The sequence below is a fragment of the Panthera uncia genome, chromosome F1 (genome assembly GCF_023721935.1).
Source record: "Panthera uncia isolate 11264 chromosome F1, Puncia_PCG_1.0, whole genome shotgun sequence".
In the NCBI taxonomy this organism is placed as follows: domain Eukaryota; kingdom Metazoa; phylum Chordata; class Mammalia; order Carnivora; family Felidae; genus Panthera; species Panthera uncia.
In genome coordinates, this window is record NC_064813.1 from 42607969 (window position 1) to 42625439 (window position 17471).

The 17471-nt window shown below is 44.8% G+C and overlaps 1 protein-coding gene across 2 annotated transcripts; it reads right to left on the minus strand.

The window, feature by feature from the left end:
- Positions 1 to 8065: 8065 nt before the first annotated feature.
- RAB29 (RAB29, member RAS oncogene family) lies at positions 8066 to 16171 on the minus strand. Of its 2 annotated transcripts, XM_049634502.1 has the most exons (6): positions 15398 to 16171; positions 14916 to 15157; positions 11871 to 11942; positions 11008 to 11189; positions 10594 to 10715; positions 8066 to 10296 (listed from the first exon to the last, which is right to left on the minus strand). In XM_049634502.1, the coding sequence occupies exons 2-6, from the start codon at positions 15037 to 15039 to the stop codon at positions 10185 to 10187; spliced, it is 612 nt and encodes a 203-aa protein (XP_049490459.1). In that variant the 5' UTR covers positions 15040 to 15157; positions 15398 to 16171; the 3' UTR covers positions 8066 to 10184. The 2 variants fall into 2 exon arrangements, with proteins under 2 accessions (XP_049490459.1, XP_049490460.1); XM_049634503.1 differs by having other exon boundaries at positions 14916 to 16171.
- Between the last annotated feature and the right edge of the window lie 1300 nt (positions 16172 to 17471).

Consider the following 17471-nt stretch of genomic DNA (forward strand, 5'->3'; position numbering starts at 1 on the left):
CATCACGCCCGGTCATTGGCGGCTTCTGCCAGATGCGCGGAGCTCATTAGTCCGTTTGAATCATCACGTCTCCCAGACCCCGCCCCGCGCACTGATAGGCCCCGCCTCCTCCGTGGGGTCCTGTTAGTCAAGATGCTCTGAGAGTGCACGGCCGCAAAACAAAAATGGTCGCTGCTTGGCCCGCCCCCTGGTTTCCACTCCAGGATTGCAGATTCGTTTTAGGTCGCATCTTGGAACGACTAGAAAAAAAGATTTATATGGGATTCAATGTCATTTAGTGGTAGTTTAATGATGTTTCATGTCGCCTGCTTTGATCATCTAGAAACTGCACTAATAGCAAAACCCGTGGGCTAGGTAGCTGATTCGTCACTAAGGGGCTGCTTCAGAATTGGAGGGAAATTCCATAGGTTCAAAATTTTTGACCTTAAACGCACAAACCCCCTTCCCCTGACTTCAGCATTAGCCCTCCGGGGTCCAAACGCTGTTGGAGCAGAGAGGCAGGATCTTAATCAAGGAATAACTTGACTCCCGATTTCTATTCTCCATTCTGGACCTTGAGATCCATTTCAGGGTCATTAGAGTCCTGGTCTCCGACATTACTTTAGGGTCTTAATGATTAGAAGCATGAGCTCTGGGGCCACAACGTGTTTCGGTTTCAACCTCAGATCCACAACTTAGTAGTTGTATAACTTTACCTCATTGTGCCTCAGTTTTCTCATGTGTAAAATGGGGAACAAAGATGCTTAACCTCATAGGGTTATTAGGATTAAATGAGTTAATATATGAAAAGCCCCTGGGACAGTCACCCACGCACAGTAAGCAGTATCTAAGTGTTTGTTAAAATTCAATTTTTGAAAGGTGACCTTATCCCTGGGTAAGAGTGGATGAGGTTGGCTGAAGACTCCAGACAAGCCACTGAGGGTAACTCTGATCATTCCATTTAAATTCATAAATATTTGTTGGATGCCTAAAATTCTCAGAAGTAGAGCTCAGACTTCCTATGAGAATGACTAGGGTTTACTTCACCATGGTAAAAAAGATTTCAATGCCTGCCACAGGCAGCCTGTTAATAACCAACTGAAGATCCACTTTATAAACAAACAAACCAACCTACCACTGTCTCCCTCGTGAAAGTCTCCCCTTATATAAAATCTGGCTTCTCTAAGGGAGGAGAATGGCACAGCTCACCAGTGAAGCATTAAACAAGTTATCTTCCCTCTTTAGCCTGTCACTCCACCCTTTCTTCCCTGAGTGTGTGTGTGTGTATAGTAAAAAAGTACAAGCATAAAATTCATTATTTTAACTGTTTTTAAGTGTATAGTTCAGTGGCATTAAGTACATTTACAATGTTTTACAACCATCACCACCATCCATCTTCAGAACTTTTTCATCTTCCTCAACTGAAGCTCTGTACCGTTGAACACTAATTTCCATTCCTTCTCTCCCCAGACTTAGGCACCCATCATTTTACTTTCTGTTTTTATGAATCTGACTACTAAGTAGAATCGAATTGTATTTGTTCTTTTGTGGACTGATTTCACTTAGCATGTCTTCCAGGTTCATTGATGTTTTCGCGTGTATCAAAATGTTCTTATTTTATTTTATTTTATTTTATTTTATTTTATTTGAGAGAGAGAGAGCACGTGTCCGAGTGGAGGAGAGGCAGACAGAGGGAGAGAGAGAGAATCCCAAGTAGGCCCCGCACTGTCAGCACAGAGCCTGACTCAGGGCTCCAACCTCTGAACCGTGTGGATCATGACCAGAGCCGAAACCAAGAGTTGGACACTTAACCAACTGAGCCACCCAGGCGCCCCCAAAATGTTCTACTTTTAAAGGCAGGTTTTAAAACGTTTATTTCTTTATTTTGAGAGAGAAAGGGGAGAGGGGTAGAGAGAGAGGGAGAGAGAGAATCCCAAGCAGGCACCGAGGTCAGTTAGGAGCCCAAGGAGGGCTCGATTCCACCGGCATGAGATCATGATCTGAACCAAAATCAGGAGTCGGACGCTTAACCAACTGAGCCACCCGGGAGCCCCAAATGTTCTGCTTTTTGAACACTGAATACTATTTCAATGTATGCATATATCACATTTTATTTACCCATTCAACAATCAGTGGACACTTGGGTTGCTTCCAGATTTTCATTATTGTGATTAATGCTGCTGTGAACATGGGTGTACAAGAGTCTTTTTGAGCCCCTGCTTTCAATTCTTCGGGGTACATCCGGAGTAGAATTACTAACCTCGTGGTCGTATTTTCACTTTTTGAGGAATCTCCATACTGTTTTCCACAGCAACTGCACCATTTACATCCCCACCAACAGTGCACAAGGGGTGTCTCCACATCCTTGCCAACGTTATTTTTTTGGTAGTAAGCATCCTCATCAGTGTCTGAATATGTCTTGACTAAGTTTACTGTCAAACATACAATTGTCAAAATGCCAGTGCAAGACTAGGGTGGTGCAGTGATCATGAGTGACTTTGTTGGGGGTTGTTTTATTAGGGCAGATTGGTATTATTTCAGAAAATACCTTCATTTAGTATTGTAAGATGAGGCAGAGGAATTCTGGGTACTCATTTATTAGGTAATGAAAGGAACTGGCCATAGTCAACATGTCCAGGCAGGTGGAAATCTCAGGACAGGTTTCCAGGCCGTGCCCTTCTAGTTGAGTTCAAGACCAACTGACAGATGGCCACTCAACGAAGACTCTTCTTCCAAGGTGAGAGTCATACTCTACTCTTCTCACCTCAGCTTTAGCTAACATCTTTCTCCGTTTGCTGTTCATTCACTAAGTATTTCAACAAACACTGTCTCTTAAGAAGAAAGTAACTGAAGATTGGAACTTCTACTTTACTTTTTCGTGGACAAGTACTGAATTCTGCCTTCAAAAGCCCCAGCACTGTCTCCCTGTCTGCTAGAGCCTGGAATGAAGTCTCCAAGGTGAGTTCCCTCTTGTCCATCCCCAAATGCTCTGCCCTGGGCACATGTCACAACCACAATCAGTTTGCTGGAAACTGAAGAAAGATATCATATGATAGGCTAGACTTTAGAAGCACCGTCAGATAATGCTGAAGGGACAATATACATAATAAAACTATGAAAAACTAGGAAAACAAAAAAGCTAAGGAGACAGTAAAGACAGTAATTCCTGTTCCCTGGAAATGAGATTTAATGGCCTTTTAAATCAGTGCTTAATTTCCCTATGATTTTAGTTATGTTTTGGGAAGCAGCCTTTTCTTCTCCACTTAGTGTTTAAGACACTAAGAAGTGGGAGTGCCGGGTGGCCGGCTGATGACTCTTCCCTGTCCCTGACAAAAACGCATTTCCTTCAAGGCTAAGCTATAATAGCTGGGAGATTTATAACAAATTTTGAGCACTTACTCTGTGCTGGGCACTTTTAGTTCTGTGACCTCATGAAAGTCATCCAACCAGCTCTAAAGACAGACATTATTTCTGCCGACCACAGGAGCACAGAAAGCGACCTGTCTTTGAAGACCCTGCCAGAAGTTAAAGAAAAGTTCTCCCAGGCTTTTTTTTTTTTTTTTTTTTAAACTTCCATCTCCAGTCTCCTGACTCTCTGCTTCATCATACTCATAAGAAAGGATGGGACAGAAGAGCTGTGTGTCTGCTTAGTCTTTCTACAACCCCAGAGTCTGAGTAACCTTGGAGGTTAAGTTCATGGTTAAGGAGGCTGCTCCTTTTCCCACAGATCAAAGTCAGAAAAAGATTGGGGCAAAGTCAATTTAAACATTTAAATTCATTTTCTTGTGTAGATTTCTTCTGCTCCAGACTTCTAACTTCCTCTCTACTTTAAAGACTGCTCAAAGGGTGCCTGGGTGGTTCAGTTGGATAAGCATCCAACTTCGGCTCAGGTCATGATCTCATATCTGTGAGTTCAAGCCCCGCATTGGGCTCTGTGCTGACAGCTGAGAGCCTGGAGCCTGCTTCAGATTCTACGTCTCCCTCTCTCTCTGCCCCTCCCCTGCTCATGCTCTGTCTCTCTCTCTCTCTCTCTCTCTGTCTCTCTCTCAAAAATAAATAAACATTGGGGCGCCTGGGTGGCTCAGTCGGTTGAGCGTCCGACTTCGGCTCAGGTCATGATCTCGCGGTCCGTGAGTTCGAGCCCCGCATCACTGTGCTGACCTCTCAGAGCCGGGAGCCTGTTTCAGATTCTGTGTCTCCCTCTCTCTCTGACCCTCCCCCGTTCATGCTCTGTCTCTCTCTGTCTCAAAAATAAATAAATGTTAAAAAAATAAATAAATAAACATTAAAATTTTTTTTAAAAAAAATAGTGTTAAAAGATAAGGTTGGGTGGATTTCTGTAAATAGAGGTTTTATTTGAGTTGCGGGGACTATGGGTGGATTGGAGTTTTCTTCATTTTCCTTAAAGAGATTTAACTTTTATCATGATAAAAGTATTAAAAAATCTGGGGGCGCCCGGGTGGCTCAGTCAGTTGAGCATCAGACTCTTAATTTCCCCTTGGGTCAGGATCCCAGGGTCATGGGATCGAGCCCCCTTGTCGGGTTCTGTGCTGAGTGTTAAGCCTGCTTGAGATTCTTTCTCTCTCCTTCTGCCCCTCTTCCCCGCTCCCGTGTCCTCCCTCTCTCGATTTTTTATTTTTTTAATGTTTACTTATTTATTTTGAGAGAGAGAGAGAGAGCATGAGTGGGGGAAGGGTGGAGAGAGAGCGAGAGAGAGAATCCCAAGCAGGCTCCATGCTGTCCGTGCAGAGCCCGATGCGGGGCTCAACCCTACGGACCGTGAGATCATGACCTGAGCTGACTGAGCCACCCAGGTGCCCTACCGCTAGCTCTCTTAAAAAAAAAAAAAAAAAAGTATTAAAAAATCTGTATGCCCATTTAATAAATTACTCTTTATTGCTAGCATATTGAACATTTGTTGTATGGAAAAAACTCAAGGATGCCACCACCAAAACACACACATAAAAAATGAGAAGCAGTGTATTGCGTAGGAAAGGGCCATTTTCCGGAGTCACACTGCTTAAGGCTAAAAATCAGTTTGCTACTTGCTTGCTGTCTCACCTTGGGCGAAGCCTAAATTTTTTGTGCCTGTTTATATATAATAGGTCATTGTAAAAATAAAAATAATCCACGTGAAGTGCTTAGGGGAATACTTGGCTTATAGCAGCACTTAGATGTTAGCTACTGGCAGCAACAGTTGAGAAGGGAATGGCTGTTAAAATCCCTGTATTTGCAAATAACATAGCTGATACTCAAAATTAAATGTCAGTCACTGCATTTGGGTGACATACCTTAGTAAATGGAAGTTGTTGATTAAACATTTTAGGATATGTGTGCACCGCATGCTACTCAAACTGCACTTAATGTGTCCCCAAATTTAATATGGAAATGTGATTGTCTCTACTCCATGCATGAACATAGTTTTAAAAGCTAACACAAACCGGAAGTTCCAAACCCAAAAAGGATCAGTTCTGTTTCTCTAAATGTGTGGGCTTCTTTTCTTTTTCAAGATTTTTCAAATTTTTGGAGCACCTGGGTGGCTCAGTTGGTTAAGCGTCCGACTTCGGCTTAGGTCATGATCTCACACGGTTTGTGAGTTCGAGCCCTGCATCCAGCTCTGTACTGACAGCTCAGAGCCTGGAATCTGCTTTGGATTTTGTGTTTCCCTCTCTCTCTGCCCCTCGCTCATGCTGTCTCTCTCTCTCTCTCTCTCTCAAAACTAAATAATCATTAAAAAAAATATTTTTTTAAATATTTTTTGAAAATTTTCAGGCAATCTCTACCCCCAATGTAGGACTCAAACCCACCACCCCAAGATCAAGAGTTGTAGGATTTACCCACTGAACCAGCCAGGTACCCCTGGGCTTATTTTCTAAAATAGGTTTTTCAGGTCAAATGTTTCCCAGAAACCTAAATGATAGAATGGAGATGGGAAATTCAAAGACATGAAGTTATGTCTTGACTTTATGACAAATTCAACTGGCTGCCTGTCAGTCAATCAAATTTTGAAACATTTGTTCCCTCAAACATAAAATGTGAAGAATTGTTTGCTTTCTTATTTCAGAGATAGTTAAAGAAGCATATACAACTCAGAGCTTGGGGAAGTTTACACCAACACAGACATTAGTAGTTGGTGCTACTGGGCTGCCCTTCTCACGTCATGATACATCATAAATGCCTACTCTCTGTCCTTGCTCTTCCTACGTGCTTTCTCCTCTTTATTCTCATTAATGTGTAGTTAGTTCCTAATCACATAGACTTTGGGTGTAAATCAAAGTTGAGTATGAAGAAAAGGTATTAAAACACTACCATCGCCTAATGAAGTCCTGTGAAGTGTATGTGATAGTTAATTTGTCAATTTGACTAGGCAATGGAGTGCCCAGATATCTGGTTAACCATCATTCTAGGTGTTTCTGTGAGGGTGTTTTTGGATGAGATTAACACTTAAATCAGTAGACTGAGTAAAGCATCTTACCCTCCGTAATGTGGATGGGCCTCGTCCAATCAGTTGAGGGCCTAAATAAAACATAAGGTTGACCCTCTGCTGAGTGAGACAGAATTCTCCTGTCTGATGGCTTCCAAGCAGGAATGTCATCAGCTATTACAGCCTAACTAACAGCCTTGGGACTTGAACTGGAACGTCAACTCCGCTTATGTTGGACTTGCCAGGCTCCATAGCTGCACACGTCAGTTCCTTATAATAAATCCCTTTACATATGCATGTATCTCCTATTAGTTGTGTTTTCCAGGAGAATGCTAATACAGAACCATACCGTTATATACTGAAACTCTGCAGACAAAATTTGAGAGAATTCAAATTAGGCTTGAAAGTCAAAGAAAAAGCAGAGCTGTTCCACCAACGAAGGCCATATATAGACATATTGTTGAGTCTCAGGTATTTACAGCGGGATCAAAAATACATGGAGTACTTTCCAACACACATCACTTTCTAGTGGTTTCCCACTTATTCCTACCTGCAGCCTTGGGGATTATTTGGCTTTAATAAATGAGTACTTACATAGCTGAAGCCTCTTCCTATACAGTGAACCAAGATGGCAGAGGGAAAAAGGCACTGAGGTTCACTCCCTTGGGCAATCTGCCACTGGATCTTACAGAATACCATGGAGATTTCTACATCTTCCAACCATAGCCTTAGATCATGTCAAAAGCAGACTATTGCTTACAAATGAACAGCAACACACAGGAAAGGCCTCCTGTTAGATGGGACAGAGTTCTGAGGACAGAAGACAGACCACTCAAAGAAGAGTTAAATCTGGAGATGACAGGAAAAAATGAGGACCCCAAACATATCTTAGCAATAGCTAGGGCAAATGAATTGGGGAAATCATCTTGGGAGTAATTCTGGCTCATTAGTAGTAACGAAAGGGCAAACCGTCACTTACTGTGGAGGGGCCTTCCTTGACCTGTGATCTCTTTTTCTCTATTTGTTTGGTCACTCAGTTATTCTGTTCAAAGTCCAAAACCAGGGCAGTCACAGTTCCACAGCTCTGTTCTCAGCCCTTCCTTGGGTCTCTTAAAAACACTCCACAGGACATGCTTATGTTTTCGTTCTGTCCAAAAACCAGCTGAGTGGTTGGAGGGGCATCTTGTCTCAAATATGGAAAGTTCTCTAGGGAAGGGCTACAACAATATCCATGTTCCTAGCAATTGTACCAACATGTAGCATCCCACTGACAGGATATAATTATTTTTAGTATAATTCTAATTCTAATTCATGTAAACATTTCCCTCTTTTTAAAAAATCTTAGTTGATTTCCCTTTTCTTTATGGATAGGACATACAGAGGGATTAGTTACATTTCAATTTCTTCTTTAATTAGTTTCAGCCCTTTAATGTTCACCACTTAAGAAAAAAATCCAGAAGGACTGGCAGGCCAGCCTCGAGCAATGCTTGAAAAAGCAGGTAACTCTTGAGTCAGCACATGGGAAAAGAAAACATATTCAATCGTTTTTTTTTGTTTTTTTTTTTTTTATAATGGTCACATTTCCAAGCAGTATTTGGAATGTTACATCAAGTACTGAATTGGTATTAGGCGATGGATACCTGTAAATTAATAGACGGAATAAACATTTACCTACATTTTTTAACGTTTATTTATTTTTGGGACAGAGAGAGACAGAGCATGAACGGGGGAGGGGCAGAGAGAGAGGGAGACACAGAATCGGAAGCAGGCTCCAGGCTCCGAGCCATCAGCCCAGAGCCCGACGTGGGGCTCGAACTCACAAACTGCGAGATCGTGACCTGAGCTGAAGTCAGACGCTTAACCGACTGAGCCACCCAGGCGCCCCTACCTACATTTTTTAAAGGGGTTTAAAAAATAAAATCTCCACTTCCACAATACTCTTGAATTATTCATCAGTATAAAATGGCACTTTAACAAACTCACTTCAAAGGAGAATAACTTCCATGAATACAAGACTTATTTCACCTTTATTTGTGACTTTGCAGAGGTTCAAACCGGCAAATAATAATCAATTTTCTTTTCACATAAAGGGAATTAGTTACTCCACTAATACCTTCAGAACCGTTGTAATAAAAACCTATTATTTTAAAAGGGTAATACAAAAGAGAACTTCACGGTCTTAAGAGACTATGCACAAGTGATAATACTTGGTATTAAAAACCAAGCAACCAACTAACCAACCAACCAACCACTGAAAGTCTGGCTCCCATTCTCTTTCTGAGAGTATTTGGCCTCTGATCATTCTCTTAAGACAGTAGTTTCCAAAGTCTGGTGTGTATTAGAATCACCGGGAGAGCTAACAGAGCACAGGGGAGCCCAGGGGCATTTATATAGGGAATGCCTGGGTCTGTACATCTTTACCAAACTCCCCAGTGATGCTTTCCAAACCAGGCTAGTCAAATTATCCGGGTAGCTTTGAAAAACAACAAATTCCCAGGCTCCACCCCAGGAAATTTTGATTCAGTGGGTTTGAGAAATCTTAAAACATAAAATAAACACCTTATTTAAAAAAAATGTTTTTTTAAACAAACTTCCCAAGTGGTTCTGATTGGTCAGATTTGGGAGTTGCTTACTTAGGATGCTTACTTATCTAAATAAGTGTCTTTCAAAAAATTCTAGGCCTCTGAGTTCATTAAGAATATTCATAACTTTGGGTAAGTTATAAATCACCATCCTGTGAGAATTTAACAAATTAAGCTGTCTAGAAGTGATTTGATACTAAAAACCCTACCCGATTTAGCACTTAAATTACTTAAAGATTTTCTGTCTATCTACTCAGTCCCCTCAGGCAAAGGTCTGTACATAAAATTTGTTTCTTAAGGCTGTTAAGTGCTAGGCACCCAAAGTGCTCAGAAGCAAGTTGCCCCACAGGATTTTGTTCTATTAACCTCTCCCTCTTCCATTCAGACTCCCCGAGCTGTGCGGAACAGACCTATTTCAGGGCACCACGGCCAACTGATGTCATTTGCAGTGTTTCACGTCAGGACACCAACCCAGAAACCTGCTAACCCCACTCCCACCCCGCTGGTAGCGAGATACTGAAAAAAACTAACGTGACAATTGATTCCTTTGGGGGAAGGAAATGCTCTCGCCACACACAATAAGTAGTTGAAAAGCTTGACTATTCTTGAAGCCAAGGTAAGAGAAAGCCAGTTATGACTTTAGAAGCTTCAAAAATACAGTGACTTTTGCGGTACCTCCTGTAGCCCAAAACCCATGGATATCCAGCCGCACTCCTGTGCATCTTGGAATCAGAGGTTCAAATTCAAAGTCCAAGACAGGAAGAATCTGACAGCGATAACCTACGATGAATGTGGGAAATGCCCTTTGCTCTCGTTTTCCTCGCAATCTGAAGTCCTATCAGGTTGAGATATCAACATACATCAAATGGGAAAATGAACGTGAAAAACAGGTGGGGATTCTGATCACAGGTGCCGATTTCCAATGCTTCCCACAAAATCCCGGATCCCAAATGGAGAGATAAGATGAGCTTTCTTACACAGAAGGTGCCAACTGAGTCACAGCAGCCAGCAGCCAGTGGGAGCCCACCTGTGAGAGATGCAGAGATGCATTTGAGTCCCAGGCTTTCCTTAGTGATGATGGTCCTTCCAGGACAGCTGGCAGGAGACAGTTCAAATGCACATGAGATTGCCGGGTGGGCAACCAAGGGAAAGGGATGAAGAGACCTCCTGACAGTGGGAGGGAAACAAGCCAAAAACTACTAGCAGCACGCCCAGCTGGAGGAGGGCTTGGTCTGCAGATTGATGTAGTCCCCTTGGGTGGACAAAGACATATCTTCTCTGGAATTGCTCATCATCTTTTCAATGAGGACTCTAAAAAACAAATAAAAAGTAAGCCTGATAAACCGGGTGGAGGAAAGGGAGGGATGGCAGACAACTGTCTGCCTTATCACCAGATGGCATTCGGTAAAGCCACAACCTTAAATGCCCCTTTGTCCCCAGTTATCTCAGGAGAAAGGACAGCATCCCTGACCTTCCGAAGCTGGGATTCCAGCGGCTCAGTCTGTTCTTGTTTGTTCAGAAACAAGGAAAGAGGGTCCAAGGCAGGGAGCGGCGGCAGAAGACAGGTAAATCTGTGTGTCTAACCCCAGAAGAACATGAGCTACTCACCTCATGGCCTCGTTAATATTTTTGTTCTCCTTGACCGATGTTTCTGTCCAACCTGTGAAACCATTCTCTTTACTGAACCGGTCAACTTGGTCTCGGCTCACCGCCCAGGGGGACAGATCACACTGGCAAAGAGAGTACACAAAAGGCAACACCATAAACTTCCTGAGAGTAGGAACACTGCTCAGATAGTTGCGGATTTAAAACCTTTCCACCAATGGCTAAGAGCACCAGCATCTAAAATCTAGTCAACATTCTCCCCAAAGAAAGTCCCAGCATCCCTTGAAGGGAGGTAGAGATGATTTTGCCAACTTGAGAAGGGGAAATGGATGCCTGGATTCAGAGAGCATTTTAGACATGCTTACTCTCTGACCACAGAGAGAGGCCAGGGGCCATTTTCCTAGATTAACCACATACTTTGTTGGCCAAGAGCAGGCAGGGCACGGGCTCTCCATTAGGCAGCGTGAGCTTGCTGTCCAAGTCCTGTTTCCATCTCTGGCTGTTGGTGAAGGTTGTGGCGTTGGTGACATCGAACATAATAACACAGGCGGAGGCATCCCGATAGTATAGTCGTGTCATGGAGGTGAAGCGCTCCTGCCCTGGGAGGAAAGAAGGGAGCTGTTGAAAACGTGATGCTAACAACTAGTCTCAACCCCCTCCAATACCCTGCCCTTCGTGTCTTCACTGTGGGGGGACAGGGCAGTAGGCACTGTGGCCGAGTCCAGATTCTGTACCCAGACCGCCCAAGTCCAAATCCCCGCTCTGTCATTTACTATCTGCGTGACTTTGGCCAAGTCAAGCTTTCAGCGCCTCAGATTTCTCATCTGCAGAGCGGGGATAAAAGCAGTAGCTTTGATCACAGGGTTGCTATGAGGATTAACGAGTCATTGAATCTAAAATGCCGAGGAAAGTGCTTGGTATACAGTAAAAGTCAGCTATTATTATTATTGTCTCTATTTCCTGGGGATCTGGTTTCTCACCAACGTCAGCTGAAACGCTGGAAAAAGCACCCTCCGTCTGCTGTGAGAGCGCCCACCTATGGTCTGGACAATCCACCACCCTGCCAAGCTGCTCCACCCACAGAGAAAAGGCCCGACATTTATCCAGGGCAAAACACCTACAGAAAACATCTACAGCGACTCATCTTATGTACCCTCTGAGCGACCCAGTCATTCTGGCTCCAGAAAAGCCCTTCTGGGATTGCTACCCCACTTTTTCTGAGGGCTTGCTGATTCAACCAAAATTTCTTCCTTTGTTCCTAATGCATCTTTGTAGCCTACCTGCAATATCCCACAGCTGGAGCCGCACCACCTCTGAGTCAGACCACTGGAGAACCTTCAGAGCAAAATCCACTGAAAATGCACGTAGAATTGAATAAGATTTACCTTTAAAAAATCCATGAACAAACCCGGAGCAAATGTGCAGTTTCAACTAGAGACACATAACTCTAATCCTTTCTATTTACTTTTCAGCTCTCAATGGGCTGAGATGAGTCCACCACACCTGTGGAACAGACAATTCTTTTTTTTTTTTTAACATTTATTATTATTTAAAAAAATTTTTTTAAGTGTTTATTCTTTTTTTTTTTTTTTTTTTTTTGAGAGAGAGAGAAAGAGAGAGAGTGCGCGGGAGGAGCAGAGAGAGAGGGAGACACAGAATCCGAAGCAGGCTCCAGGCTCCGAGCTGTCAGCACAGAGCCTGATGAGGGGCTCGAGCCCATGAACTGTGAGATCATGACCCGAGCTGAAGTCAGATGCTTAACCGACTCAGCCACCCAGGCACCCCTATTATTATCTTTTTAAGTAAACTCTACCCCCAACATGGGGCTCAAAGTCACAACCCCAAGATCAAGAGTCACATGCTCTTCTGATGGAGAGTGTGCCTGGCACAGACAATTCATAACCACCCTCTGAAGGGGTCTTCGGCTTTTATTCTGTCAACAAACTCATCGATTTGTTACTACATCTCTCAGGCTGGGGGACAGGAGGGTGGGAGCAATTGTGAAAACCATTCCTGATCTCAAGCTACACAGTTTCTGGGAGGTCTAGGGGGTTTCCTTAGGGATGATCGGGCAAAAGGGGGAAATGAGGTAAGTGTGGGTAGCTTTTGCATCTTCCACATTCAATTTCGCTGTTGGTTTCTAATCCGATTGCATTACGAGGAGAACACACCCGGGGGGGGGGGATTCTATACCCTCCATAAAGCCCTAGGAATTTGGGGCAGGAATGGGCTAAAGTGCAGGGGTCCCACAGGATTCCCAGGAAGAAGAAAGACCCCACATGGATGATGCTTTAAGAGCAGTGCTGGAATCTGTAGATGCTGAGACTCCAGGAGCTAAGCCTGAAGGAGTCTGCCAGGGGGCCAAAGCCTTTTGATAAGGAGAGAAAATGAATAATTTCCCAGATTTGGAGATACATTTTCCCGCATCTGTGACAGAAATGAAAGCCAGGGGAAATTTAGAATAATTACTGAAAAAAAAAATATAGCCGGAGCCAATTATTCTTTACTAAAGGAAAACCAGAGCAATTGCTAAAAACTAATTAGCGAAATATTTTTTTTTAAGTTTTATTTTTATTTATTGATTTTGAGAGAGGGAGAGAGAGCGTGGGTGCAGGAGCTCAGAAGTTGGGGAGGGGCAGAGAGGAGACACTGAACGCCAAGCAGGCTCTACACCATCAGTGTAGGTGAGATCACGACCTGATCTGAGATGGAGTGGAACGCTTAACCGAGTGGGCTACCCAGGCATCCCTGTATTTTTAACCAAATCCATGAAATAGGGGACCTCATATTATTTAGGAGTTAGGGGGCAAAATGGTCAGGAAATAGTTTTTGAAACTTTAAACCCTAAATTTCGGGGCGCCTGGGTGGCTTAGTCAGTTAAGCGTCTGACTTCAGCTCAGGTCATGAGTTCCAGTCCTGCCTCGGGCTCTGTGCTGACAGCTCAGAGCCTGGAGCCTGCTTTGGATTCTGTCTCTCTCTCTCTCTCTGCCCCTCCCCCACTCACACTCTGTCTCTCTGTCAAAAATAGATGAACATTTAAAAAAATGTATAAACCCTAAATTTTGCTGGATGTTCCTAAGGAGGATGTTTTAATGGTAGTGTTAATGCTTGTTAATTTTTTAAAATTCCATAATGGACACCAGCACCCATCTTCAATATTTACATTAGTGCAGGTTTTTTCCTTAAAAAAAAAAAAAAAAGAGTTCTCTTAATGTAGATAAATGAATAAATGTTGTGTTACTCTCCCCCTTCACCAGCCGTTCCCAGCTAAACACCTTCTACCTAACACAAAGGCATTTCTACCTCTGAGGGGAAAAAAAAAAGTTGAGTCCAAAGCCTGTCCCTAGAAACAAATGAACGAACTCCTTTGTGTTCTCTTCCTTTTTCACCTCCCCAGTTTGAGAGAAAAAAGGGGTGGAAAGATAGGCCAGATAATCCATATATTTCAGATTTCCTGAAGAATTTCTAGGTTGCCTTTATTTAAGCAATCCATGGACAAAAATACACACAGCTTACCAGCCTGGATAAGCATCAGATTGTGGGGGTCAGGGGCTCTCCCAGGTAGGCACCCCCAAACAAAGCTGGGATTCTAGGGGCGCCTGGGCGGCTCAGCCTTAAGGTGAAGCATCCAACTCTTGATCTCAGCTCAGGTCATGATCGAGCAGTTCTCCGAAGGAGCCCCACGTGGGGCTCTGCGCTGACAGAGGGAGCCCGCTTGGGATTCTCTCTCTCCCTCTCTCTCTGCGCCTACCCTGCTCTGTCTCTCTGTCTCTCTCAAAATAAACAAATTTTTAAAAATTATTAAACACACACACACACACACACACACACACACACACACACACACTAGCGTCCTTTACGGCCAGATTAAACACCTTTCTGTTCCTTCATCAGCTGCCTGGAACTCCTGTGAGACGCAGGCCAAGAGCCCCAGCCGGCACCCAACCGGGCCTCCCAGGTAGGAGGGGTGGGGGGTCCCAGCGGCCTCTGCTGATGACACGAATTTGCCCATGACCGCCTGGAAGGTTGCAGGAGACCTGAGTTCACAGTTCCCCGGGGGGAAACGCAACAATTGCGCATTTTCTCATCCTCCCTTCCCCATTCCTCCTCTTCACACCTTCGCCCAATCTCTTCCCCGGCAGTCAGCTCAGGCTGGGTGAACCTCACTGGGGAAACCCAAGAGAAACGTGCAAATCAAACACCGGGCAGTTACCCGCTCCAAGATCCCAGACACCTACTTCCTGACGGAGGAAGGGCCTTCAGGGCTCGAAGCCCCCGGCTCCCCACCCGCAGGGGTCCGCCCCGCCCCCGCGGCGACGTCTCACCTCCCACCGTGGACTTGTAATGTTTGTTGAAGCTGTCCTGGGAGTATCGCTGCACCAGGGACGTCTTGCCCACCGCGGCGTCCCCCACCACCAGCACTTTGAACAGGTGATCGCGTCCGCCCATGGCTGGCGGGCTGGACTGGTGAGGGAGGCGGCCAGTGGGGTGGGGGGGGGGGAGTCGCTTGTTTTAACTCCTTCGGTTCCGGACCCCCTCAAACCGAAGACCGCCCGCTGGAGCGGCTCTGACGAGAAAGCAAAAAGGGAAACTTTGCACTCAACCTAGACGCGCTTCCTCCCCGTGCGGCCGCAGCCTGGGTGGGGCGCAGGGCGCGAGTTCCGAGCCCCCGGGCTGTTCGCACCTTCCCCACCCCCCGACCCCCCCCGCACCGGGCTGCCCAGAAACTGGACGGGACCCAGCGGTGCGTCGCCCACGGGGACTTCCCCGGAGCGGCGCCAGCGGGAGAACCCGGGTCAGCGCTTACACTGATGGGGCCAGACGACGGGGGCCCTCCCCGCCCTGCACAAACCAAATTCCGGGCAAGGAGCTGCTCACACTTAGACCCCGGGGACCCGGGGCCGCCTAGGGCGGCGCGGGGCCCCTTGTCTTCCTCCGCACGCGTCACGTGCAGGGCGGCTTGGGGCACTACATTCCCCAGCTTACCTCCAGGCGAAGAGAAACTAGCGGAGAGCGGAGACTGCCCCGCGAGGCCTCCTGGGAAAGGTAGTTTATGCACTTTTTTTTGTTTTTTGAAACGCTGCACAAAGTTTCAAGGCTTTCAAACCTCTTCGGTGGTTCGGGATCTTACTTTATAGTAAGCCCGGAATGGAAAAGATCCTTCAGAGGCGATTTATTCCACCCGATCTCACCTGCCTCATTCCGTCCCCAGATTTCTCATTAAAGGTTTTATGGAACAAAGGTTAAAAATTGTTCCATAGATTCCATAAATGATTCAACTAATAGAAGTTCCAGACTCATCCCTCATGCTCCCAGCGAAGTCCATTTGCTGTTTCTTTGATCACACAGACAAATCGCCAGTATCTTAGGAACATGAAGGCTAGCTCTTTCATTTGCCATGTGGCTAGGATAAGTCAAGTTCAGGGACATTTGATCAAGAGACTGACCCTTAGAAAAACTTATGCCATTAAATGTCGGTTATTATTATTATTTGATAACTGGCCACAACAGTAAAGGTAGAAAACGAAGAGACAGTTCCTTATTCTCACTTCACAATTCCCAATCTCATCGTTTGAACTGGCAGCTAACTGGAGTCCACTGGGAGTCCTCCTCCATTTGCTGCTGCCGCTGCTCATAAATAATCATTAAACTACACTTTTGCCAGCGATTTAAAAATTTCGGCCTATAACTTTCATGACCTACCCCACCTTTAGTTAAAGAGTTAAGGGGACCTGAGATTCATGGCAAGCAAAATAGCTCTATTTTTCTGGGCTTTTGCCAGAAACAGAAAAAAACAGCAAGCCCTGGGAAACACAGCTATGCGCAGGTCTCTTTAAAAAAAAAATTTTTTTTTAACGTTTATATATTTTTAGAGACAGAAAGACAGAGCATGAGTGGGGGAGGGGCAGAGACCTGGTAACACAGAATCCGAAGCAGCCTCTTGATAGACAGGCTATCTCTTATGACCCTTGAGGACAGAACATCAGCATGATTCATGAGGTATTTGGCCCAAAATGTTTGTTACCCAGGGGGCGCCTGGGTGGCTCAGTTGGTTGAGTCCAACTTCAGCTCAGGTCATGATCTCACAGTTCCTGAGTTTGAGCCCCACATCGGGCTTGGAGCCTGGAGCCTAGAGCCTGGAGCCTGAAGCCTGCTTCAGATTCTGTCTCCCTCTATCTCTGCCCCTCCCCTGCTTATATTCTGTCTGTCTGTCTCTCTCTTTCAAAAATAAATAAACTTAAAAAAAAAGTTTGCTACCCAAGTATGGGAGGTCAGGCTAGCTGCTTATCTGAGAGCCCTTTCCAAGGGTCTCTTCTCAGTTCCCATTGGCTTTGATGTAGCTGATGACCCTTTGACAACTCTTTGGCTTTGTGGTTGGTCCTCTTGTCTCTCTGACCATTACCTTTTTCTTTTATGGTTTCTTTCCACCCCATCACGCCCAAAAGGGGCTATTTTTCTAAGGCTTGATTCTTGGTCCTTGAGCTGATCATTCATTAAACGCCATTCATGAATTGCTCTTGGCTTCAAATATCTCTCAGTCTTGACTTTATTTATATTTTTATCTCCCATCAATTATATTCAACTGGTACTTAAAGGTGCCTCCACTTGGATGTGGTTTCACAGCCTCCCTCTTAGTACATCATCACAAAAATGGCTCCTTTTCTCAGGGTCCCCATTTTTGTCACTGGTCTCATTGTTTCTTTGCTCCACTCAGGTTTCAGACTTCGAGCACTAAAAACAAAACTTTTTTAGGCCCGCCTGGGTGGATCAGTCGGTTAAGTGTCTGACTTCGGCTCAGGTCATCATCTCACGGTAACAGCTATTCCACTCTTTGATTCTATAAATTTGTCTATTTTATTTTATTATTAATTTTTAAATAT